The sequence below is a fragment of the Plecotus auritus genome, assembly GCF_963455305.1.
Source record: "Plecotus auritus genome assembly, chromosome: 2".
In the NCBI taxonomy this organism is placed as follows: Eukaryota; Metazoa; Chordata; class Mammalia; order Chiroptera; family Vespertilionidae; genus Plecotus; species Plecotus auritus.
Genome location: NC_137771.1, coordinates 85,942,451 through 85,968,694, shown reverse-complemented (window position 1 = coordinate 85,968,694; position 26,244 = coordinate 85,942,451). Strand labels below are relative to the sequence as shown.

The window sequence follows — 26,244 nt, the reverse complement described above, 5'->3', positions numbered from 1 at the left end:
AGATTCTTTGCTAAAAGTTAGGTTCTCTCTGCTTTGATAAAATCTGCACCGATGAACAATTCCCCCAAAATGCAGTGTAACCAATCAATTCATGTTATAAGACCAAACCAACATCAAATTGTAAAATCCATTATTTTTTTGTTATTGTTTAAATTGATTTTAGAACAAGAGGAAGGGAAAGGGGGTGAGGGGGGCGGGAGAGAGAGAGAAACATCGATCAGTTGCCTCCTGTACGGACTCCAACTGGGGATTGAACCCACAACCTGGACATGTGCCCAGACCAGGAATCAAACCAGCAACCTTTCAGTGCACAGGATAATGCCCAACAAACTGAGGCCAAGGTGATTATAATTATTTTTAAAATGTTATAACAAAATGTTCTAAACCAAATTGAGATTCAAATGCTATATGATTTGGGCAGGCTGAATTCATAAGATTTTGCTTTCACACACTAGTAGTGAATTCAGGTGATTACATTTCAGGAACTTTTAAAAGATTTCATGAACATTAAACCTGAGTATGTCATAATATAGTGATACTAGAGGCCCAGTGCACGGCATTCGTACACTGGAGGAGGAAGAGCGGGGGGGGGGGACAACACACACCTCAGACCGGCCTACGCCCTTTCACAGTCTAGGAGCCCTCGGGGGATGTCCGACTGCAGCTTAGGCCTGCTCCCCGGCGGGAACGCACTAACCACCGGGGCAGCTCCTGCACTGAGCCTCTGCCCCCTGATGGTCAGTGCACATCATAGTGACCAGTCGTTCTGCCATTCAGTTGATTTGCATATTACCCTTTTATTATATAGGATAGTCTTCTTTTCTCTCAAAGCTCTTCCTGCCTAGCAAAATGGCTAACATCCAATAGGTCCTCAATACTACCCTCATGGTCTATGTTCTAAATCAGTGGTTGCCAACCTTTCGGACCTCACGGACACCAGCGGTTCATGGACCACCAGTTGGCAACCGCTGCGCCAAAGGTTTCCTTAAACCAGCGGTTGCCAACCTTTTGGACCTCACGGACCACCGGTGGTCTGCAGACCATCAGTTGGAGACCACTGTTCTAAATGACTTAACCACATCTGCTATAATCAAGCTACGTAAAGACAGGCTCTCAAATAAGAGTTTTTTCTGTAAAATTAGCTAATTGAAAGTCAGTAAACATTCCACATACATTTACAGCAAAAAAATATACACAGAGAGAAAAAATAGGTATAAACGTATCATATGTTAATACTAGAGGTTAAATGCAATACTTTGACTTAACTTGGAAACATAACAAATGGCATGTGTGTGACCATCTGTATAGGTCTGTGATGGCAGGAAGAGTAGACTGCAGAGCCCTGCATTTGTCCTTATAACCTCACTATAAGGGCAAAGGAATGAGAGTAATAAGAAGGAACAAAGGAAAGAGCCTATGTGCATACTGAGAGACTGAAAAGCTTTGGGAAACTTATTCCCTAACCTTTTATTCTCTGGGGGCTTAGGAATTCCTAGACCTCCATTATTAGCCATATAACTCAAATTTTCCAAATTATTAAACATGATAACCTGAATTAGGCTGCTTATAGTAACATAAAAGCTAGAGAAATCACTTACCTGGTGAAGTTATTAACTTGCTGTGATCTTGACATGTTTATACTGTTCAGTTCTGGTACATTCAAATTAGTTGACTGGTGTTTACTATGGCAATATGATTGATGTGCTTTATTTGATATTACACCATTACTACAATTTTCAAAACCTGGAAAAAAAGAAGAAAAAGATAGGTCTTGAAAACAGAAACAAACGTTTATTTATTATTAGGTTGTAAATAATATACCCATATTCTGACTTTTGTATTTAAAATATAGGACTATTTAAATCAATGTACTATTTAAATAGTAAACAGCTAACTTCTTTGAAAAGATATATGTACACTTAATTGTGAGCTATAATTATCATCTCTTCTAACATTTATTGAAGGCTTCATTATAGATCAATCCCCCATGAGGGCAGTGTTATCATCACCACCATTTTATTGGGGCTAAGAATTTGTCCAAGTCTGAAGTGACTGTATATGATATTCAAGAGGGGAAGCAGCTAAGGATACAAACATGAGAATCATCTGCACTGTACAGGATGGTATATAAAAAGAGAGCTACATGCTGATTGAGAAAAAGCAAAGTTGTTACTCTATGAAAGGAGAGGAAACAGCACTTGACTACTGTTTTATAAGTTAAATGAACTGAGGAAGATAACAGCCTGGGGAAAACAGAATGAAAGAGACAAGCAAAGAAGGAAGACTAAGGAGGATTAGAAATAAACTTGTAGAAATCATCATAAAAGCTAAGAAAGGAGAGAATTCTAATCAAGAGAACACCAAAAGCCTTGGAGAATAAGGCTGGTGAGCATAAACACAAAACCAAAATCGGGGGGGTTGGGGAGTGGTGGTGGTGGTGGTGGTGGTGGTGGTGGTGAACAGGAGAAAATGAATTGGGCTTGGTTGAGAAAGAATAAGATAGCAGACAGCCCAGCTAGATTTGGTGATTGGTGGCATAAGACATCACAGACACATCACTACCTTTAAATTTAATCTTCATGAAAACATATAATTATGTTTTCATTACCAAATATCTATGATTTAATTTCTAGAGACAACTCAAACATTAGCGTTTGTTTACGAAGATATGCTATAATAATTTATTCTCAGAAATAGCTCTTCAAGTTACTTCCTGGTACTAAAAACACATGCATCTGATCCACCTATAGTTTTTCTTCCAGAGTATCTTGAGATCAAGTATACACATGTGCAAAACTGCTACAGAAGTGTCTAGATTTTTTAAAATTTTATTGTGGTTCAAAATATAAAGGGCAAAAATATACAGATAAATATCATAAGATTGAATCTCACCAGAAAAATGTGCAGCACTTCCTTTGCCTGATGCTAAATTGTGGATATTCATTCCATGGCTGGGGCTCATACTTGGACTACTAAAAGGTCGAGGGCTAACAGGATAACTGTCTTGAGATTTTGGACTCCGGCCTCCCAAACACCGTACTTCACTATCTGTACCATTCACCATTTCTATAAACTGACGCACTCTAAAAAAAGAAAAAAAAATTACTTAGATAATCTTCAAATTTATTTAATAGCAAAAGATTTCTGAAAGGAGGTAGTTTAATAACTTGTATTTATCAATAACTTTGGCCTTAAGATAGTATGCTAAAAGCACTAAGTATGATTTTATATACTATACTGGTTAGAAGATTTACTAAGAAAATGAAAGCTTATCTGTAGCTATAATAAAATCAAAATGGACTACCTTTTCAGCCCCCAAATAATTTAATCAAAATAATATTTGCACTTGGTAGCAAATCAAATTGTATATAAGAACACGATGGAATTCCAACAGATATTTCATCACCCCTATTCATAGCAGCATTATTCACAATATCCAACTGTGCGAGCAACTTAAATGTGTAAAGATGGATGAGTGAATAAACAAAACGTGGTATATGCATACAATGGAATATCATTCAGCCTGCAAAAGGAAGGAAATTCTGACAGATGCTACAACACAGATTAACTTTGAGGACATGATGCTAAGGGAAATAAGCCAGTTAACAAAGAACAAATAATTCATGATTCCATTTATATGAGCACAGGGTAACCAAATTCAAATTCAGAAAACAGAATGTTAGTTGTCAGGAGGTAAGGAGAGGAGAAATGGGGAATTAATATTTAATGGGTACCAAGTTTTAGTTAGAAAGGTTCTGGAGATGGACAGTTGGCACCGATTACAAAACAATGTGAATGTACTTAATACTACTGAACTGTACATGTAAAAATGGCAAATTTTTGTTATGCATATTTATCACAATTTTTTAAAATGCCACAGACTTACTATGAGGTACTTTGCAGATACAATCCCATCTTCTAAGTAAGATTTTCACATTTGGAAACACAGAGATAGAATGACAGAAGACCAAACAAAAGATGCCATCTGTTTATACTCCTCAACACAAGTATTTTTGTAACCTGTTACTTAAATGTGCTGTATTATGAAATTTGATGTCAATATTTGAAAGAAGGTTAAACAAAAATTAAAACATGGAAATTATTTTGGTTACATATAACACACATATATAATAAACATAGCATATTTTATTAAACAAACTCACTTCAATGTGAAAAGAAGATTAGGATTTCTTTCAAGTAAACTTGGGTATAACTGTTGTGTTGTTTCAATGGCTTCTCCCATTCTTCCTGCTAACACCAATTTCTGAATTCCTATTTAGAAAAGAAGAGCAAAAGATTAATTTTTTAAGAGTAGAAACACTATCATATAAGTAATATAGGAAAAATACCTGTTAATCAATACTGAAGTAATAAAAACTAAAGTAAAGAAGACGGTCCTGGTCTGTGTGGCTCAGTTGGTTGGGTGTTGTCCCATGCACTAAAAGGTTGCCCGTTTGATTCCCGGTCAGGGCGCACACCAGGGTTTTGGCTCAATCTCTGGTTGGGGGCATGGAGGAGGCAGTCCATTGATGTTTTGCTTTCACATTGATGTTTCTCTCTCTCTCCCCCTCTCCCCCATCCCTCGTTCTCTAAAAAAATCAATTAAAAAATCTTAAAAAAAGATGGCTATTTTTATGGCATACGTGGTGTGTTGATGGGTTCATGCACATGTACTAATCTCCAAACTTATCAAATTACATTCACTAAATATGTACAGCTTTTAATGTCAACCATACCTCAATAAAGTGTTTTTTAAAAAAGACCATAGGAAAGTCAAAGAAATAATACTCAAAATGTCTTATCAAATATAACCGTTTAATTTTATATCTTTACTGTTGAAAGTAATTATAACCTTTTGAACCAGTACTAAAAGAATGCTAGATTTAGTAAGATCTGAATTCAACACTCATTGAGCATTCCTTGTGTCAGGTATTTGTTATATTAGATGATGAGGCTACAAAGAATATGTGATCATTTCCTGTTCACAAGAGCTTATTATATAGTGAGACAAAGCATACAGTAGCTACAATACAATGTTGTCAATGATATTATAGCAGTTTGACCTATAAAAAATTCTTTTCATCCATCATGATTTTGCCCATGTTTTGTTTTTATGCCTATACTCTCACCAAGTTATACCCTTCCTGATGGATATACCAATTTTATGATGACTAACTATGGTACAGTTATCATGCTGACTTACCTCTGTAAGAACAGGCCCCACTGCTCTGGCTAAAAGCACTAGAACCTAAGCAATAAAGGCTTAAGATCAAAACTACCTTAAATTTAGATAGCAATTTAAATGCAAAGGTATTTATCGTTCACATATTACCTCCACTAACATCTAATTATGGGGCTACTTTACTAATAAATAAAACCATTTTATTAAATGTTTATTTCCTGGAAGGTCAATACAACATTTTTTAAAAAATGGTACACATTCTTACATTCTTACAATATGTCTCCAAAATTATATGTTTCTACATCCAAAATGCTAGTGAAGTCCTATGTGAATTTTTAAAAGGTAATCTTAAAAATATCAATAAAAATAAATTTCAGAGGCATCAACTTTAAAATTTATTTTAACAAATTTATAAAAATCAATATAACCAAACCTATAATCTGAAAACAAGTGTTAGCCATGCACCATAAGTCCTTACTTTGTCTGTTCTTAATGGAAGCTAATTCTTCTAGAACGGTCTGGTCTGTAGATCTGGCAAAGGCCTCTGCTGTGGCACAGTACCCATGGTGAACTAAATAAGATGAAACCATTCTTAAAAAAAAAAAAAAAGAACACAACTTTTAGTCAAGAGAATACATGCTTCATACTACAATTTACATAAACAAGGTCTACTCTGGTGTTACAAAACTAACCTATCCCCTTGAAATAATTAAGGCTTTAATAACCTCAAGTTTAAAGTTCAAAAAATCATTTTGTTCTTTCACGTAGTTTTTCCAAAAAGATAACTGCAAATGCTATGTTGAGACTACTGTCCCTAAAAATAAGTATTATTAGAGAATCAAGGACACCCCATTTTCTCCAGGTCCTTTACAATTGTTTCCCATCCTTATATTCAATCCTACTCACCATAATTCCTGTTTCACGTTTATCACAACTTATCCCAATAAAGTGTTGTCATTTTGTAAAATAAAACAAATGTAAAATAACAGATTAACTCCTTGTATTCTGGACTTCAACCCCTTTCTTTATCTATTAGTTACAGTAGATGGATCACAACTTGTGAACACAAGTAGTACTAAAGTGAACTTGGATAATCTTCCAGAAAAAAAGTCTATGAAGGTGATAATACTAATCAGCCTTCTAATCTAAATCAATTGGTATGGCTATACATCAGGAGATTATTCAAATGTGATTTATATGTAAGTGACACTCTTCCAAAGAACAGATTTATTTTTAATAAGCCACCAAGTGGCCAAAACATGTATTTACATTTAACCACAAACAGAAAAACTGCTGGCTAAACAGTATTAACCCAGATAGTCAATAAAGCCAAATATTCAACTTTAAACCTGCCTTCATCTGGACTACTAAAGACCTGCTAGAAAATGGTAGGAAGAAGCAGTGGTTCAGGAAAGCGGGATTGACCAGAGAGCATTTAAAAAACAGATTTTTCATTTTATTTTATCTAATGCAAATTATTTTAAGAGGCAGAACCTTTGAAAATAAACTTTCCAGAGGTCATGGTAAGTGTGTATTTTGTGAAGAATGGGGTTGGTTGGGGTGCGGGTCCCTCATAGAACTCTGGCTGTAGGATAAGATGATGTTTTCCCTGCTACTATCCTACCATGATGCTCAGTGGTGACCATTTTTAAAGCTTTAAAGGGCAGTGACCCCAGGAAAGCAACTTATCCTAGCTCTAATTCATGGCAACTATGAGATTCTGGGTCAGGGTTCACTATTCTTTCAACTGCAGGACAAAAGTACTAGTGCAGATTCTGCAATACCTGATGATAATTGCTCTAGTGAAGAAGCATGTTTTCAGAATCATCAACATATCTTCCAATCATTATCTCCTCCAAAAGGTACACTCAAAAACCTTTATTAGATTTTTCAATTTCAGCCTGTTCAAAGCAATTATAAAGACGTTTAAAATGAACTGTGTCAGATTGATGGTATCTGAAAGAATTCGTCATTTTCTTTGGTTATAGAAGTGAAAATGACTATTTAAATTTACTGGTGTTTATTTCATTTTTAAGTTTATACTATTTCAAGCTTTATGAGCTACCATTTAGTACTACTGATATCTGGTGTCATCTTGAGCCTTTCAGCAAAGGTACAGTCTAAAAAGGTGACTGTCATAGGAATTATATTTTCCTGATTTCCATAATGAAATTCTATTTTTTCATAAAAAGTAACCTAATAAAACAAATTGCAATTTTTTGGTAAAAAATGAGTTGCGAGAAAGGTTATTCATTTTACAGTACTTTTATTGACACTCAGTGTGTACTCTGCTGCTGCCCACCCTCCCCTGCTGCTATTACTGGATCATAAGTATTTGTCCTGAACTTAGGATCCTAACTCCACATTCACTGTTCCTTGGCTTCATTTCCTTTACCTCCTTTTAAATGTCTAATAATAGCACATACAAGCAAATGGCATTAAAATAATCATAAGATTTTTAAAAATTAAGCCAGAGGTTTTTGGTCAGATTTTTCTGTTTAGAATAGGAGCAATTAGAACCTTCCTAAATATACATGATAAAAAATATTTAGCAAAACAGGGATAATAGTAAACAAAAATAGCTGACATTATTCTTACAGAATAACCCATTCACTAGAAAAATGTAGCCAAATCCTGAAAAGTGAAGTACACATGTTAAGTCTGTATTCCAGTATATAAACTTTATCATTATTTGATGCTTATTCTTATTGGGTAATAATTCTTTTTTCCCCATAAATATTTAAACTACTGAACAACATAGTCAAATTCATATCAAAAAAAGGATCCTGAATTATGCAATCTAAATTATCTTTCTGAATTTATATTTTGCACTGGCACTATTATTAGTTGAATCATGTAACCTATGGAAATCATTAAATCCTATTACTAATGATAGAAAATGAATGACCCCAACCTAAGTGATTTAGTGTCACTTTATTTCTTCCATCAAATTAAAAGTCAGACTAACATACTATTGTATGTTCAAGTCAAACATTATTTTTAATTGTTCAAATAGAATAAGTTATTTTTATAGAGATGAAAATATTATTTTGTACCAAAAGAATAACATCCTATATAATAAAAACCTAATATACTAAGTGTCCAACCATTCGATCAGTCACTATGACACGCACTGACCACCAGGAGGCAGATGCTCTGACCAGTAAGTTAGCTTGCTGCTGGGGTTCGGCCAATCGGGACTGGGCAAGATGGGCCGGACACGCCCTGTAGCCCTCCTGCAGTCCCTCCCCAGTCCTGATGTGCACTGGTGGGGGTTCCTCAGCCTGGCCTGCGCCCTCTCGCAATCTGGGACCCCTTGGGGGATGTCGGAGAGCTGGTTTCAGCCCAATCCCCACAGGCCAGACCGAGGGACCCCACCGGTGCATGAATCTGTGCACTAGGCCTATAGTATTTTATAAAAAAGTACTTTTGAATAATATCCATTCAAATTTCTTCACTTACTTTTGTATCATGGTCTGCCATTCTCCTTCTCGATCTCCAATAGGAAACCGGTCTATCTGTGCCTGTATTTTGGTTCTCCACTCCCGCATGTAGTCTTCTATATCAAACACAAAAGGATGTTGCCCAAAATTGGCATCAACGACCTCTCCTGGTGTTTGGAGCCCAACAGTCGGATATAAATTTGGCTGTAAGACAACACATTTCACTAAGCACCTCTCCCTTTTATGTTAAAGACATTCATTCTTTTAAATGCTGTCTCTTTAAAATAACAGAACTACAAATTTTCTTAATCCAAAACTAGTAGAGGAAGACTAAAAGCAAATACTCTAAAATACAATCTATACCAGATGGGAAAATCTCATTTCTTGTAATCTAATCAGGGAGGAAGAAAAAAAAAAAGGAAGGAAGGAAGGAAGGGAGGAGAACCTCAGTAACCTATTTTATTTGTTCAGACCACATGAAAACAAACATTTTTTAAAAAAATATATTTTATTGATTTTTCACAGAGAGGAAGGGAGAGGGATAGAGAGTTAGAAACATCAATGAGAGAGAAACATCAATCAGCTGCCTCCTGCACACTTCCTACTGGGGATGTGCCTGCAACCAAGGTACATGCCCTTGACCGGAATCGAACCTGGGACCCTTGCGTCTGCAGGCCGAAACTCTATCCACTGAGCCAAACAGGTTAGGGCCAAACTTTTAATAAATAGTAAGTTGCTCTTAAGAATATGTCATATAGGTCCTGGCCAGTGTGGCTCAGTTGGTTGGAATGGTGTCCCATACACTGAAAGGTCTTGGTTTCAATTCCGGACCCAGGTCCAGGCCCATGCGAAGGCAACTGATTATTTCCCTCTCACATCGATGTCTCCCCGCGGCCCCCCCCTCCAAAAAAAAAGAAAAAAGAAATCAATGAATATGTCCTTGGGTGAGGATTTAAAAAAAAGTAAGTCATATACTAGTTACAGAGATTTAAGTATAAACACATAACTCAGGTTTATCCTTTTATATATGATATTCAGGCATTTCAAACTATGGCCCGCGGGCCACATGCGGCCCGCCACGGACATTTATCCGGCCCGCCGGGTGCTGCTGCCTGTCCTGTTTAGCAGCCGACTAGTCCCAGGCCCGCAGTGCGCATAGGAATTTGTTAATAGTTTTGTTTTTTTAACTATAGTCCGGCCCTCCAACGGTCTGAGGGACAGTGAACTGGCCCCCTGTTTAAAAAGTTTGAGGACCCCTGAATGTGATGCATTTCTAGAAATGAATGTGAAAGCTAGTTACCACAGAAGTACAATCCTAACTAGGCAAGTGCTATTTTAAGTTTACTAATTTTACTTATTTGTCTATTTGGGATGCCTTTATAAAAGGATGGTTATAAGCAAAACACAGTCCCATTAAGAGTGGGGATTCTCTATATAAAAATAAAAAACTCAAATGTACATATTTTAAGAGAGGAAAAGGATGAATTTAAAATTCACAAAGAAATGTATTTAGATATACTCTAAAATTTTGAGGCTAATCAATTTAATAGCTTCAAGTATACAAAAAAAAAATCTAAGTCCTTCTTTTGGCTCTATCACTAGTTGTTACATCTAAAGGGAGAATAAGTTACTGAATGTCTATTAAATGGCTATGATTAATCATTATAATAATCCTGTGAAAGAATTACTACTGTTTACAATTACAAAACTACAGAGATTAAGACTCAGGGGCAAATTAACTTGCTCATGGTCTTTTTACACTATGGCAGAGATGAGATTGGAATAGGTTTATCTGACACCAAATCTAAGTCCAATTTTTCTTCCTAAAACTCCAAATCCTACTTCATCTTCATTCTCTCTATGTCTTATTTCTTTGCTTTGATAATCACAAATATTTTCTGAACAAAATTATGTAAAGATGATTAGGGCATAATTTGTGTATAATATAAGATGCTTAAACAGATTTCACAGTAAAAAGCTAGAAGAATGTACTTAAAAACAACTGAGCAACCAAATCAGAAACAAGAGTACTGTGTTAAAATACTGAGAAATATAGTTGCATCGAACTATAAGGGAGGAAATGATAATGCAATGCACAAAAATGCACTGACTCTTAATAATCAACAAAACTAGCAAGTTACTAGAATTTTAAGCCAAACACAAGTCAAATATTTACTACGACCTTCCCATTCCACCATTGAGAAAACAGACCTAAAAAGTTTAAGAAATTTATCCAATAGAGCACCACTTATTAATGACACACATACAGGGAAAAAACCCATATCTCTCTACTTCTAGCACAGTATTCTTCCCACTAAAACCCATTACAAAATTATGATGTGTTTTAGAACGAAAGTATATAAAGCCAAGGCTCTTAATAAGGATATAAATAGAATAAAAAGCAATCCTATTCATTAAGCAGAGTTTATAATTCTGATGTTCAGCAACGTCCAAACAGAGATGCTTTTAAAATGGTTTGCTAATCTTAATTTTCCTTAACAAATTCAGGAAAAGAACTCAGATCAGTACTACAAAAGAAAATCAGCACTCATGAATACTCTGATAAGAAATGTGCCATACAAAGGTTTCAGTAATAATGTGAACAACAACAACAAAATTGGGGGGAAAAACCAAAAACATTTTAGATTTTAAAAAAAGTTTCAAACTTCCTTGTGACAAAACCTGCCATAAAGATCAAGAAAAATAAACTTTATACAACAAACACCTGCCACACATGTGAGAAAGGATCATTATTTCAAATATAAAAAATTCTCATAATACAGGTAGACAAAGATTACTAGTGGAATTACAATAAAGACACTTCATTCAATTTTTTAAAAATGCAAACAAAAACAAGTTGATTATTTTTTTGTACATCAGATTAAGATTTAAGACTGAGAATACCCAGTATTGATGAAGGTTGAGAAAATAAGTCCTCTCTTCCACTGTACACAGAAATGTAAACTGATCTTTTAAGAAGAAATTTTTGCAAAATTTCACTTGTAACAATTTAATCCTACAGAATAACAAACATATGCAAGGATACATGTCCTATAACATTGTTTGTAATTGCAAATAAAAAATTAAAAAGAATGTCCACTTATAGGACATTCACCAAAACCCAAACCCCAATAATTATGATATGCCATTATTTTATGTCTAAAAAATAACACTGCCCATTAAATTCTGATAGACCACAGATCCTAAGATGCAGCCCCATTTCATAAATGTTAAATCACAAAATTAAGCAAAATAAGTAAAAAAATGTGTATACTGACAAAGATGCCCAATATATATTACTAAATGAAGAAAGCAAGCTATAGAAAAGTGCATAAACTATAACCCCATCTTTCCTGTAAACATTTATACAATGGACATATTGGTTAAGATAAGTTTAGAAACAGATTTGAAAGGATATATACCAAAGTTAACACAGTCATCCTATTTAAAGAGGCTGGCACATTTGTGTATTTCTAAACATTTCTACTATTTGAATACTAAAACTATGTATTACTTTTGTAACCAGAAAGTGATAAAACACTGAAAATTTGTTCAAGTCAGGTGGGCTCAATGAAAAGTAACTAAGTTTTAATACCATTTACTCGACCTTAAAACTAAACAATTTTGGGACAAGGAATTAAGGACATAGCATTTAACTGGTAAACTATAAATTTAAAAAATATAATAGAAATTTTAAATTGCAAGATTATAGGTTTCTAAAAGTAGAATATAACAATGCAATGGTTTTTAGTTTAGTCAGAATTGTACAGCCATCGTCACTATCAAATTTTACATTTTCATCACTCCAAAAAAGTAACCCATACCCATTTCTCATCACTGTAACTCAGATGACCATCAATCTACTTTCTGATCCTAAAGATTTGCCTATTCTGGACATTTTATATAAAAAGAATTATACAATGTGTGTCTTTTGTGACTGGCTTCTTTCATTTAGCATAATGTTTCGAGGTCCATCCATGTTGTAGCATGTATCTGAATTATGGATTTATGGATTCATTTAAAACAATGTTTCCCAGGAAACTGTTTCTCAAAAAAAAAAAAAAAAAAAAAAATCACTTCTGCCCATGCAGAATTAGACAGAAGTGAGAATAATTTAAGTCTCTAAAAAGATAATAGAAAAATAGATCTAATTTCTATTGCCTTGGGAAAAAATAGATATTCAAAAGCTAAATATACACAATAAAATCATATTCTCAATAGCATAAGCTTTGTTTCATTTAAAATATTTTTTCTATGAAAATAAAAGCAAACTGACTCTTATCAATGTATCTATAAAAAGATTTCAAGTCAGCCTAAGGAAATGGTAAACTGGATTATTTTAAATGAGACCTGCTTCTATAACAAAAGAACTTTACTTAATCCCATACTGAATTAAGTCAGTTTATAAATGGACATTTCTCAAACTGGTGAGGTGAACTGGGGAAGAAACATTATTCTGAAGTAGATCTGAGGTTTTCAAGCTGTATAAACACCCTGTGCTCCATGATAACTCTAATATGGTCTAGGTTAACTTTTTGTTCTGTAAATATACATACTCTCTACCAGGATTTAATGCTACAACTAAAGAGTGAGAGATCACAGGTACAAAACACATATATATACTTATTTGGTGGTCCCTTTAAGAGAAGACTTTTTCCTCCCTTTTTTAAGTAGAAGAATGGTGTGTTGCATGTGTAAGTCCCAGAATATCTCAGTCATAAAAATAAAGAACTCTCCAAATCACAATCACCATAACTACCACTTTAGTCACTGTTACAAACTGAGTATCACCACTGGTTAATTATAGACAAGGCAAAACATAACTGGGGATTCTAAAGTGGGACAAAAAATAGTTAGAAGGTAACATAAAAACATGTCCACAACCAGCTAAGCCTTTCCCAAATAAATGATCACCATCTACCAATGAGAAGAAACAAAAAATCTGCTCACTCTGAGAAGTTGATTTTACTTTAGTGCCACAAAAAAAGAGAGAAAAAATCCATCTAGTAAGTCCTTTAACCAATTCCAAATGAAACTTACAAAACCTTTGCAATGGTTCTGAACATCAATCTACCTACCATCATCCACACCTACCCTCGACCACCCCTACCTCCTACCCACTTCACCACAGATGCTCTTCTTCTTTTTTAATCCTTGTAGGGAGGACTAGCTTAGAGAGAGGGAAAGAGCGATGGGGAGAGCGGGAGAGAAAGGGATCAAACCAGCAACCATTTGGTATATGGGCGACACTCCAACCAACTGAGCTACCCAGACAGAGCCTCAGGTCCAAAATCTTGAAGTCAGATACTGTTTCTCATATTTTCAGATCTAATTCATCAGAAAATGTTCTTGGCTCACAGTGGATTTTTAAAAAAATATTTATTTATTTACTTTTATGCAAACTCTTGAATCCATCTGGAACTTACTGTGGCATAAATATAAAACAAAATCCTAAGATTATATATATTTTAAAATAAACACTTGTTCCATCACTACTTATTAAATAATGCTTCTTGGTGGGCAATTTTGATCTGTAGACTCTGGATTTTCTTGGGTTAGCAAAGTTTTTTCTATAGCTTTGATTTCTTCTGTTTTTGTAGGATTTTCTTGAGGGATATTAATAATCTATACCTTAGATGTCTATTCTCTGCCTCTGAGTATCCTGTCATTTCAAAACACCTCTGAAACTGGAATGTGTCTTATAATCGATGGCACCCTACATCTGGCCAGGCAGCTGTTATGATGAAACTGTCACTGCCTGCACAGATGTGAATTTGTTAAAAAATGAGCTCACAAAAAAATCTGGGACTTGATTATTTTTCCTGATGAAACATCTGGATAACTGCAATCCTAAGACATTTTAGTCAACAAGCCAACTAAGAAAGAAATACAAGAGTCCTAGCTGTCAGAAAACCTGTGGTTAATACTTTCTGGCAATATTAAGAAAATGATAGCATCAAACCCTGTACAATGCAAGCAGAATCTTGGAAGAAAATACCAGACATAATGGAGAACTCTTAAGAAATGTTCTTGATGGCATAGAAGACAATGTCATGTAGAAAACCACAGACATCAACTCTAAAAAAGTGTTCTAAGAACATGGACTCTGAACATAAGAAGTTTGGGGAATACTTTAGTCAATTTATATTGCTATTTTTAGGCAAACAACAAGTAATATTGATTAAAAATATGTTTAATACCCTCAAAGATCAATGCGTAAATGTAAAATAAAAGTTCTAAGTGATAAGAAAGCATCTATATATACATAAAAGCCTAGTGACGGGAATGGTGGAACAACTGGGCGCTATGACGTGCACTGCAGTGGCCAACCCGCCCAATCCGTGCCCCGATCAACCCCCCCAACCTCCCATGGCCCCTTCCCCCAGCACCCCCCAACCCTGATTGGGGATGGGGATGGCCAGCAAACTACCCAGGGCCCCTCCCCCTGGCTGTCCCCGTCCCCGATGGGCCTCCCCACCCCGAATGGGGGCAGGGCCGGCTGGACCCCACCCATGCACGAATTTGCGCACCGGGCCTCTAGTTGAATCATAGTTTGCTAGTTTTCCCCTCCTAGTGCTATATGTGATGCATATATTACAACTAGAGGCCCGGTGCGCAGATTCATGCACTGGTGGGGTCCCTCCGACTGGCCTGCGGGGATCAGGCCGAAACCAGCAGTCCGACATCCCCTAAAGGGTCCCAGATTGTGTGAGGGTGCAGGCCAGGCTGAGGGACCCCACTGGTGCACGAATCTGTGCACTGGGCCTCTAGTATGCATATAAGATCTTTGGTTAATCTTTTCCCACTCTCCCCCCACTTCTTTCTGAGATTCATCAGTCTGTTCCATGTTTCCATGCCTGTGCATTGAGCGTCTGCCCCCTGGTGGTCAGTGCGCATCATAGCTACTGGTCAAACGGTCACTTAGGCTTTTATATAGAGGCCCAGTGCACGAAATTCGTGCAAGGGGGGAGGAGGGTCCCTCAGCCTGGCCTACACCCTATCCAATCCAGGACCCCTTGGGGGATATCTGACTGCCAGACATCCCTCTCACAATCTGGGACCAGTGGCTCCTAAACACTCACCTGCCTGCCTGCCTGCCCGATTGCCCCTAACTGCTCTCTCCTGCCAGCCTGATCACCCCTAACTGCCTTTGTCCCTGCCACCGTGGCTTTGACCAGAAGAATTTCCGGAAGACATCCTGTCTAATTAGCATATTAGCCTTTTATTAGTATAGATAGACTGATAGAGCCTTAGATTTGATACATAAGGTATCTAGAATCACACTTCTGACACCTCGCCTGAATTTCTGTAATAGCCCCTCTCAAGTCTGTTTGTCTCTACCCTTACTCTCCCCGCTCCTTTCCCCAGCCTATCTAATTTTTCTATTCAGCAGCCAGTGATCCTTTAAAAACTAAAGTTGTATCATGATAACTAAAAAACTCTGCAATGTCTCTGTATTTCACTCACAGTAAATGCTGAAGTCCTTACAATGGCCCCTCAAGGTCCAGATGACCTAGCCCAGTGGTCGGCAAACTCATTAGTCAACAGAGCCAAATATCAACAGTACAACGATTGAAGTTTCTTTTGAGAGCCAAATTTTTTAAACTTAAACTTCTTCTAACGCCACTTCTTCAAAATAGACTCGTCCAGGCCGTGGTATTTTGTGGAAGAGCCACACGCAAGGGGCCAAAGAGCCGCATGTGGCTCGCGAGCCGCATTTTGCTGACCACTGATCTAGCCAATCCCCACCCCCATCATTATCTCTGACTCATCTCCTACTACTCTCTGCCTTTCTCATGTCTACCTCACTTCATGCTATTCTTCAAACATACCAGACATGCTCCTGCTTTAGTACCATTCCCCTAACTGTTCCCTTTGCCTGGAACATTCTTGATCTATATATCCATTTAGTTATCTTCCTTACTTCTTCAAAAGCCTCTGCTCAAATTTTACCTTGAGCAAAGGCGAGCAAATTGTATATCCTGTGTTCTGTGTTTGGTACTCGCACGCTCTCTTTTTTCTCTTTATTTGAAAAGTGCTTAAAACCTTTTAAAATGTTACAATTTACTTATTTTTAATGTATTGTTTATTCTCTAACTTCTCCAGCTTGAGTATTCTAACAGGACAGAGACCTTACCTATTTTCTTGACTGATACATCCAAGCACAGAACCTGCCACACAGTAGGCATGCAATACACACTAAATTTAAAAATGACTAGAAAAAAGAAGGATGTGAGGGAGAGGAACCAAGATGGAGGCATAGGTAAATACCTGAACTTACTGCCTCACACAACCACATTAAAACTACAACTAAAAGACAAAACGGATCATCCAGAACCACAGGAAGGCTGGCTGAGTAGAACAAGAAGGAAAGAGAAAAGCACACTGAGACTGGGAGGAGGTGCAGAGGTACGGAAGTGAAGTGCGGAGGTACAGAGGCACGTAGAAAAGGGCTGACAACTGGGTATGCTGTTGTCTTTTTCAATCGGGAGGGGGATACAAGCTCCTGACTGCTCTGAACTCCAGTTCTGGGTGAGATTCTGGGGACACAGACTCATACGGGAAGAAACTGGACTGTCTGGCATCAGGCCAGAACACAAGGGCGGCTTTCTCTGAGGTGCTTGCAGTGATCATTGTTCCTGCATGGTGCGCGGGACACAGAGTCCTGGGGACCTCTTTGGGGCAGAGAATGACAGTCAGCCATTACTGTTTGCTCTGCCCTAGTGATTCCCTGAGACCCTTCCCCACCCAATTCACAACCCCATCCAAGCTGTGTGCAGAGACTTTTGCATATGAATGGCCTGGCCTTTTGCAATCTAAAACCTAACATACTGCAGCTGAATCAGAGAGCCCCAAAGCTTCCAAAAGAAGGCCCAAAGCTGGAGAGCAGTTTGCATTGCTTCACAGCTGGGCCTCATCTGGGCAGCTCCAAACCCCAAACTAAGAGGAGGAAACTTCAGATCTCTGTAGCTCCTGCTGGGTGGCTTCAGGCAGTGGCTGACTTTGCACCTCCTTGGAGATCCGAGAGCCAGTGACCTAGTGGTCAGAGTGAGACCATCCAGATTACAACTCTTCAGATCCATAAGACACACACAGGGGGCAGACTCAGTGAACACCAAAGCCCTAATGAAGCAAGTCTTGCCCCATAAGGGTGTCTCCAGCACAGAAGTTCTCCCATCGTAGACACAACTGATCCTAACAGCCAAATGGCCTAGAAGTCAATTCCTCCCAGTGATACCAACAGCAATGAAGGCTTAACTACAATAAGACTGTGCACACAGCCCACAAAGGGTGCACCAAGAGTGTCCACCTCAGGTGACAGGGGAGGCTGAGCCACTGGGCCCTATAGGACACCTAGCACACAAAGCCATTCTATCAATACAGGGAAGCAGCCAAAATGCAGAGACAAAGAAACAGGTCACAAATGACAGAAATGAAGGAAAGCAAACTACTGGATATAGAGTTCAAAACCACAAATATAAGGTTACTCAAGAATCTTCCAGAAACCTCCGATAAATTTAGTGAGACCCTCAAGGATATGAAAAAGGACATACAGCATACACTGACTGAAATAAAGAATAATATACAGAGATCTAACAGCAGACTAGAGGATCCCAAGAATGAAGTCAAAGATTTGAAATACAAAGAAGCAAAAAACACCCAACCAGAAAAGAAAAAAGAATCCAAAAATATTAAGATAGTGTAAGGAGCTTCTGGGACAACTTCAAGCGTACCAACATCAGAATTACTGGGGTTCCAGAAGAGAGAGAGCAAGATATTAAAAATCTATTTGAAGAAATAATGACAGAAAACTTCCCCCCACCTGGTGAAAGAAATAGACTTACAAGTCCAGGAAGCACAGAGAACCCCAAACAAGAGGAATCCAAAGAGGACCACACCAAGACACATCATAATTAAAATGCCAAGGGCAAAAGACAAAGAGAGAATATTAAAAGCAGCAAGAGAAAAACAGTTAGTTACCTACAAGGGAGTACCCATATGACTGTCAGCTGATTTCTCAACAGAAACTATGCAGGCCAGAAGGGAATGGCAAGAAATATTCAAAGTGATGGATATCAAGAACCTACAACCAAGATTACTTTACCCAGCAAAGATATCATTCAGAATTGAAATCAGATAAAGAGCTTCACAGATAAGAAAAAGCTAAGGGAGTTCATCACCACCAAACCAGTATTATATGAAATACTGAAGGGTATTCTTTGAGAAGAAGAAGAAAAAGGTAATGATAAAAATCATGAACAACAAAGTGACAACAAATACATATCTTTCAACAAGTGAATCTAAAAATCAAGTGAAAAAAAAATCTGATGAAAAGAATAAACTGGTGAATATAATAAAATCAGGGGCATAGAAAAGGAGTGGACTGACTATTCTCGGGGGGAAGGGGTGTGGGAAGAGACTGGACAAAAATCGTACACCTATGAATGAGGACAGTGGGGGGGGGGTTAACGGCAGAGGGTGGGGTGGGAACCGGGTGGAGGGGAGCTACGGGGGGAAAAATATGAACAACTGTGATAATCTGAACAATAAAGATTTATTTTAAAAAATGACTAGAATTGCTATACAAGCACTTGCTAAAAAGTACGATACCAAAGAAACATATTTCAAATAAACACAGTGACATTAAAAGTATATTTTAATAATAAATTCTGATTTATTTTTTAGCTACAACGAAGTTCCCTTGTGCAGTGAAATTTGGAGCTTAATTTCTGAAGGTCCACACCAATGGTGACTAGAGAAATATCTCTATTCTATGCACAGCATATAAATTGAATGTCAGTAAGAATGAACTCTAAACAAATTTAGTACTAGTTTCTTTATACTTTGTTTAATTAAAAATGCAAAACTACTTAAAAAAACACACAACACACATGTCTTACCGGTAGGTCAGTGAAAGCAATACCTGAAGGGGAAAAAAAGGTGACATTAGAAACTGTTTTGTAAAGGCAGACTATGGTGACAAACTAAATTTCTAATTAAAATGAAGAAAAAGAATGGCAAAGACAGAAAAGAAAAAAATTAAAAATCCAAATATAAAATAACGAGTGATTTTTTTCTTAATAACACTAACAGGTCTGACTGAATGCTGACCCTTTTTCAAGATCACACACCAATTTTATTTTGGGGGTCCTGCTATTGACTCCAGGATTTTTGAAATGAATTTAGGTATGTCTTCAAAGCTATGTTAGACATCATGTAAGAAAATCAGTTATAAAATAATCATTTGAATTTTGACCACTATCCAAGATGCTTTATCCAACTTTATCATTTAATCTTCCTCACTTAGATTTAGCTTTTAAATAATTTTGGAAGGGAAAGATTTTATGTTGCGCTAAAAAGGTAAACAATGGAAAATACAGTATGTTTGTTCTTTAAAAAAAATAAAATTCCTTATAAAAGAATATTCTTGAATAATGTTTGACTACTCTGAAAAAAAATTTCTCCTTCAAAGGATAAAGATGTAAATAGTTGAGAATTTCTCTTGAATGCCCTCTGACAGTAATTTCAAGTTATGTTCCAAATACACATAAACAATGATAAAATTATTGGAATAAGACTCCTAACATCCGAAAGTGGTTATTTAATAATCTCCCTTAAAATATTAAAATATATTACTTAGCTGGAAATAAGATAATAAACCAAATGTTCCTGTAGCACCTTATTCATATGTTTAAAAAACTTGAGTTCTAGAATAATGGCAGGCGGTGATATTGGTGAATGGATTAATATCAAATCTTCCAGTCTAAACACACATTAAAACAAACTGGAAGACCATACCAGCAATACCCCTACAGTGCTGATCACCATAGAAAACGTGAGGGCATTTCTGTTAAATTATCTTCCCACTTGAGATTCTTTAACTATATAATTGTACTGTACCATCAGAAAACTGACTCTATCCATGAAAGTACTAAAGTTAAAAGATAAACTGACCATAAATCTTTACTATATATGTTTTAAAATAAATGTGTAAAAATAGTGCTTTGTAGTTAAAGTCCTTTTTAAAACTAGTAAATTAATGCCCTGCCACTCGGGTGAAATAATCTGATTACTTTTAGCTTCATTCATAGAAAAGCAAACTAACTGTGGGCCAAACAACTATGAAAATTTATTCTAAAAATTTCAGAAAACTCTTACAGAAAACAATAAATATCTCAATAAAATATTACCATATAACATAACTTCCATTTTCATAAAAGCCTAATCAATTATTTTCCTCAAAGATGTCTATTTACAACAAAACTGCCAAATTTACATTCTAGTGAAAAATTCCTTTTTGCTATTAATTACTGAAATCACTCTTTACTAAACACTCTCATGAAAACTCCAACTTAATTTCATAGATTAACACTTTTGACCAATGCCAAATATAGCTATCTAAGCCGATAAATAGTGAGACCACAAAAAGATGCCAGTTTAACAAGTTGGTATAATTATTTAAATACACTAAAAGCAAGTTTTTTATATTTCTAATTTCCTGATTTGTCAAGATGCTTTTTGAAAAGTGATCCTTCAATTGATGAATGATACTCATTAAAACTAAGCAAAAAAAATTTCAAATTACATTAACCTAAACATTGAAATATTTCTCCTTTAATTTGTTTCTCAAATAAAAACCTTTCCATTTCTCCTTTTATAGTAAATACATATTTTAAAAACCTTCATGAGACAGAAATTAAAGATGTTATCAGCTTTTGGGTAAAAATCCACTTTGGGAAGTACTACAAGGAACAGTAACTGAATAATACTTTATCTTCTAGATGTTAGACTCGACCAGAGGTAAGCACAATTCTCCTATAAAGAGCCAGAGAGTAAATATTTTCTTCTCCTTAGGCCATATGGTCTCTGTTACTACTCAATTCTGCCACCGCGGCAGGAAGGCAGCCATACACAGTGCATAAAAATGGATGTGGCTGCATTCCAATAAAACTTTAGAAAAAACAGACAGGAAGCAGATTTGGCACATCTAAAGAAATTTGGTTCTAAAGAAATAACTTTGCTCACCAATGTTTTACCACTGCATCCCTGGCACCTAGCCCAGAGTGTGGCAAACAATGATAATAAACATTTACTGAGCACTCACTTTGTGTCAGGCAATCAGTTAAGAATTGCACATGCATCATTTCAGTTTAGTCTAACATAACAACCTTAACAAGGTAGGCATCATAATGATCCTATTTTACAGACTGAAGCACAGAAATGTGTTAAATAACTTGCATAAGGTCACATGGCCTAAACCAGGAGACAAAATCAGGCAACTAAAGAAACCATATTAACCACTATATACTGCTTCTCTATGTGCTTAATAAATATTTATTAATTTATAAATAATGTCAAATATTTCAAATTTACTTTAAAAATTGAATGTAATTCAATCATTATGTACCCTTTTAAAAAATATCTCACATTTTAAAAACAGTTTTCTTATTCAGGAGATTTAAATAACTGTAAAAATCTAACAGAAAAAAACACACAAAATCACCTCTTCCCATCTTTCAAAATAAAATTTCTTCTCTGGAATAAAGTTTAAAAAACTGTAAAAAGATTGATTTAATTTTAAAATATGCCTTTTGAATTTCTGAACCCAAAGTCATACCTAGGAGAGAATTTCTCCTGGTTTAAGATATTAAATATCTTTAGCAGCCAAGACACCTAAGACTATGCCAGTTAACTGCTTTGATAAGTCAAAGCCAGAATAGTAACAACGAATAAATTGAAGGAGCTGTATCCTTACAGAAACCAGTTAGCCATAACAATCAAATTATAAATACATAAAAAATTTGCATGGCATCCTTAACATTCTTATACTGATAAAAATACTTGACCTTTGAACAAAGCAGGGGTTTGGGACCCCTGTGCAGTTAAAAATTCACATATAACTTTTGACTCCCCCCAAATGCTTAACTACTAATAGCCTACTGTTGACCACTACTCTTACCAATAAACAGTTGATTAACACATATTTTGTACATCATATGTATTATATCCTGTATTCTTACAATAAAGCTAGAGAAAAGAAAATGTTATTAAGAAAATCATAAGGAAGATAAAATACATTTACAGTACTGTATGTATTTACTGAAAAAAAATCCATTTACAAGTGGACTCAAACCTGTTCTATGATGAACTGTGTATAAGGATCTTTTGTGGACTTGAGACAATCTTTAAGTCAGATAACACAGGACTTCAGAATCAATATTATAATCAGAAGGAAATATTTTAAGCCAAATATTAATATGAAGACACTAACTTTATATTAAGAATATGTTGAGACACTAATAAAAAATAACTATTACTAATACACTTAGAAATTTAGAATTTTTCTCTGAAATGACAGAAAGAATAGTTTTTGTATTAAAGAATATATATTACATGTCTAAGGAAGCATACTATTTGCAGTCTAATTTTTAAATACTGTTTACAAGTAAATTAAAATTTCTGCCTTCTGGGGTTACTCAGTTTTTTACTCCTTTCACTGTATCTCATCAGAAGTAATTTGCTATGAATCAAGTCTATTTCAAACAGTAAAAGTAATGTGAAACCTTTATATTTTTAAAACATTAATCTTGCTACCCTTTATGCTTTCCATAATGAGGAAAAAAAACAAACACAAAAAACACTAAAAGAACTATGAAATGGGAGTTTAACAACCATATATAATTTTAAATTTGAAGTATTATGAGTTCATATTTAACTAAAAACCCTAATTTTCTATTAGTCTTACAATGAATAGGTATCTTCATGTTTTCATTAATCTATTTATTTCTTAATTAGTCACCTACCTGTCTTTCATTCTTAGAAGTGTTGCTGTTATCTGCTTGTTTTAATTCTGATCCCTTTTGCAGAACTTATAGTCACCATCCTTTATCAATCTTTGTTAGCAGGCATGACCTTTTATGTGTCAGTGCCCTTCATTTGGTTGGTAGCATCAAGCTTTTCCTTTATTTTACCCCCATGCTGGACTAAAAACTGACAGCCCTTTTTCTTAGCACCTGTTAACCTAGAGAATTGAATCACACTGTGAAGGGCTTTATTCAAAGCAAAGCAGAAAACACTTAACACTTCTATTATTACAATAAATATCTGAGCATAGGAACTATTTTTAGTTATTCCTGTACATGTGATAAAATGTGCCTGCACAGAATACAATTTTTCTCCATTTTATCAACTTTCACCTGGAAGGAACAAAGAAATAGCTTCCAGAGGCATCTACTTATAAAGAAGACTATCATAATGCAAGTACAATAACAACAATATTTGGTTATTTTACATGCAATACATTATCTTAGTACCTAAACTATGTCCATTCTTGGTGTAGAAGCAGGTATTGTTGATAAGGTTAACACAACAGCCAATGACATCACCAGTCGTAAAAGTTGGTCCATAAGGTTGTCCCGTTCCAGAAGAACAAAATGAATGTCCATCATCCCCATGATAACCATATGAATGTTTATCCCAGCCTAAAGAGAAAGTTCCAGTATATTTACAATGAAATGAAAAGTTCCACTGTGCTACAATTTATTCACAAAGATTATGGGAAAATAAGCAAGAAGAGTACAACAGATAATACAGAGATAAAATCCCCAAATGTACATTTAAATTCTCAACAATTACACGACATAATTTCTGTATTAAAATAATGTTTATAGCCCGCTGGGCAAGGCTCAGTGGGTTGAGCATGACCTATGAAACAGGAGGTCATGGTTCGGTTCCTGATCAGGGCGGGCTTCATCCCCAGTGGGGGCCATGCAGGAGGCAGCCGATCAACAATTCTCTCTCATCATTGGTGTTTCTCTCTCCCTTTCCCTTCCTCTCTGAAATCAGTAAAAAAAAAAAAAAAAAGAAAAAAAAAAGAAAAAAATACACACACACACACACACTATTGATAACATTAAGGAAAATGAACTAAGCACACAGAATACAAAAACATGTATTAAACAGAGAACTCCTAAAAAAAAAAAAAAAAAAAGCAAGACATGTTTTCCATGCATATTTCCTTTGGTAATACACCAAAAGAAATTTTGGTTTGATTTGATTTACACACACATGCACAAATATTCACACATACAGTTTAATATAAAATAGAAGAGTTTTCTATTTTGCTTTCCAGTTTCAAAAAGTTTACCCCCAAATTTTAATTTTAAACATTAGTAAATAGAACACCAGAAATATAATCATCTGATTAATAATGGTTTTGAGAAACAGTCTGACATCTGAATTCACACCTTCCTTAATTTACTTTTAACATCAGGCCTACATTATGAGAATATTAACAACTGAAATATAAACAACTGAAAATGAGTTAAAAGCCAAGAATGTGTTGAGTAGCAAACAGAGCTAACCACATTAAAATGTTTAAAGTTGGTATGACTATGTACTGGAAGTTAAAAAATAAATAAATAAATAAATAAAAGGCAAAAAAACAACAAAAAAAATGCATGATTGATATATATGTATTAAATTATGCCAAATAGCAAAGAAATTTCAATTTAACAACTCAAGTTTCTACTCTGAACTCATAGTATAGGTGATTAAAAATACAGAAAATCTATGTACTTTACTATTTCAAGTTATTAATGGAAAGTTTTAGCCACAAAGAGCTATGAGACTATACTATATAGTTCAATTACAACTGTACCTACCCGGTAGTCTATTCATGTTCACACCTTGAGCAGACAAACCAATTCCCATGTAACTGTTAAAAAAAAATAGAAAGGAAGAAAAGCAGGTTATTATAGTCATATTACGTATAAATAACCAATACCAAGTTGAAATTCATAGGATAGCTAAAAAAAGTTATTGCAATTCTTTAAATAGCAAAAAGGGAAACATTAAGCAGCACTAAAACTCAGATCACAGCAAATTCCAATAATCATTCATAAACACACCCAAAGTATCCTATACAATAAAAGCCTAATATGCTAAGTGTCTGACCGTTTGTTTGACCGTTCGACCAGTCGCTATGATGTGCACTGGCCACCTGGGGGCAGATGCTCCGACCAGGTTAGCTTGCTGTTGGGTCTGGCTGATCGGGACTGGGCAAGACAGGCCAACACACCCTGGAGCCCTCCCGTGGTCCCTCCCTGATCTGGACTGGGCGAGACAGGCCAGACATGCCCTGGACGAATCTGTGCACCACACAGGTTTCAGCCCGATCCCCACAGTCCAGACCGAGGGACCCCACCGTTGGTGCATGACTCTAGTTGGTAATAATTATGCCCTCTATTAAACAGAGAGGACTCCTACCAAAAAAAAAAAAGACGTCCATGCAATAAAAATCTTTCCAATTTATCTACACATATTTAGGATTTAGACTTCTAACAAAAAGTACTGAGGAGCTTGTGAAAGAAAAAAAGAAATCCTATATAATAAAAGCGTAGTATGCAAACTGTCCCCTTGACTGGGAGTTGCCTGGGAGTTCTACCAGGGGGGCAGGTCTGGCTGGGGGAAGGGAGGCAGGCCCTGGCCTGCAGCCACTAGGGATACTACCAGTGCACAAATTTCATACACTGGGCCTCTAGGGTTAAATAAGAAACAAATGGGGCCCCGCTGGTGTGGTTGAGTGTCAGTCCATGAACCAGGAGGTCAAGGTTCGAT

At 36.0% G+C, this 26,244-nt stretch overlaps 1 protein-coding gene across 2 annotated transcripts in view; it reads right to left on the bottom strand.

Annotated features, from left to right (window-relative positions):
* Positions 1-26,244, bottom strand: part of RANBP9 (RAN binding protein 9) — a 101,578-nt gene that overhangs the window by 16,855 nt on the left and 58,479 nt on the right. For both annotated transcript variants that reach the window (XM_080656855.1, XM_080656856.1), the window contains exons 3-10: positions 25,290-25,342; positions 23,940-24,107; positions 19,527-19,549; positions 8,645-8,829; positions 5,661-5,773; positions 4,164-4,272; positions 2,893-3,083; positions 1,599-1,743 (exon numbers count right to left, since the gene is read on the bottom strand). In XM_080656855.1, the coding sequence (XP_080512981.1) occupies positions 1,599-1,743; positions 2,893-3,083; positions 4,164-4,272; positions 5,661-5,773; positions 8,645-8,829; positions 19,527-19,549; positions 23,940-24,107; positions 25,290-25,342 (987 nt within the window). The remainder of the gene's footprint in view (positions 1-1,598; positions 1,744-2,892; positions 3,084-4,163; positions 4,273-5,660; positions 5,774-8,644; positions 8,830-19,526; positions 19,550-23,939; positions 24,108-25,289; positions 25,343-26,244) is intronic.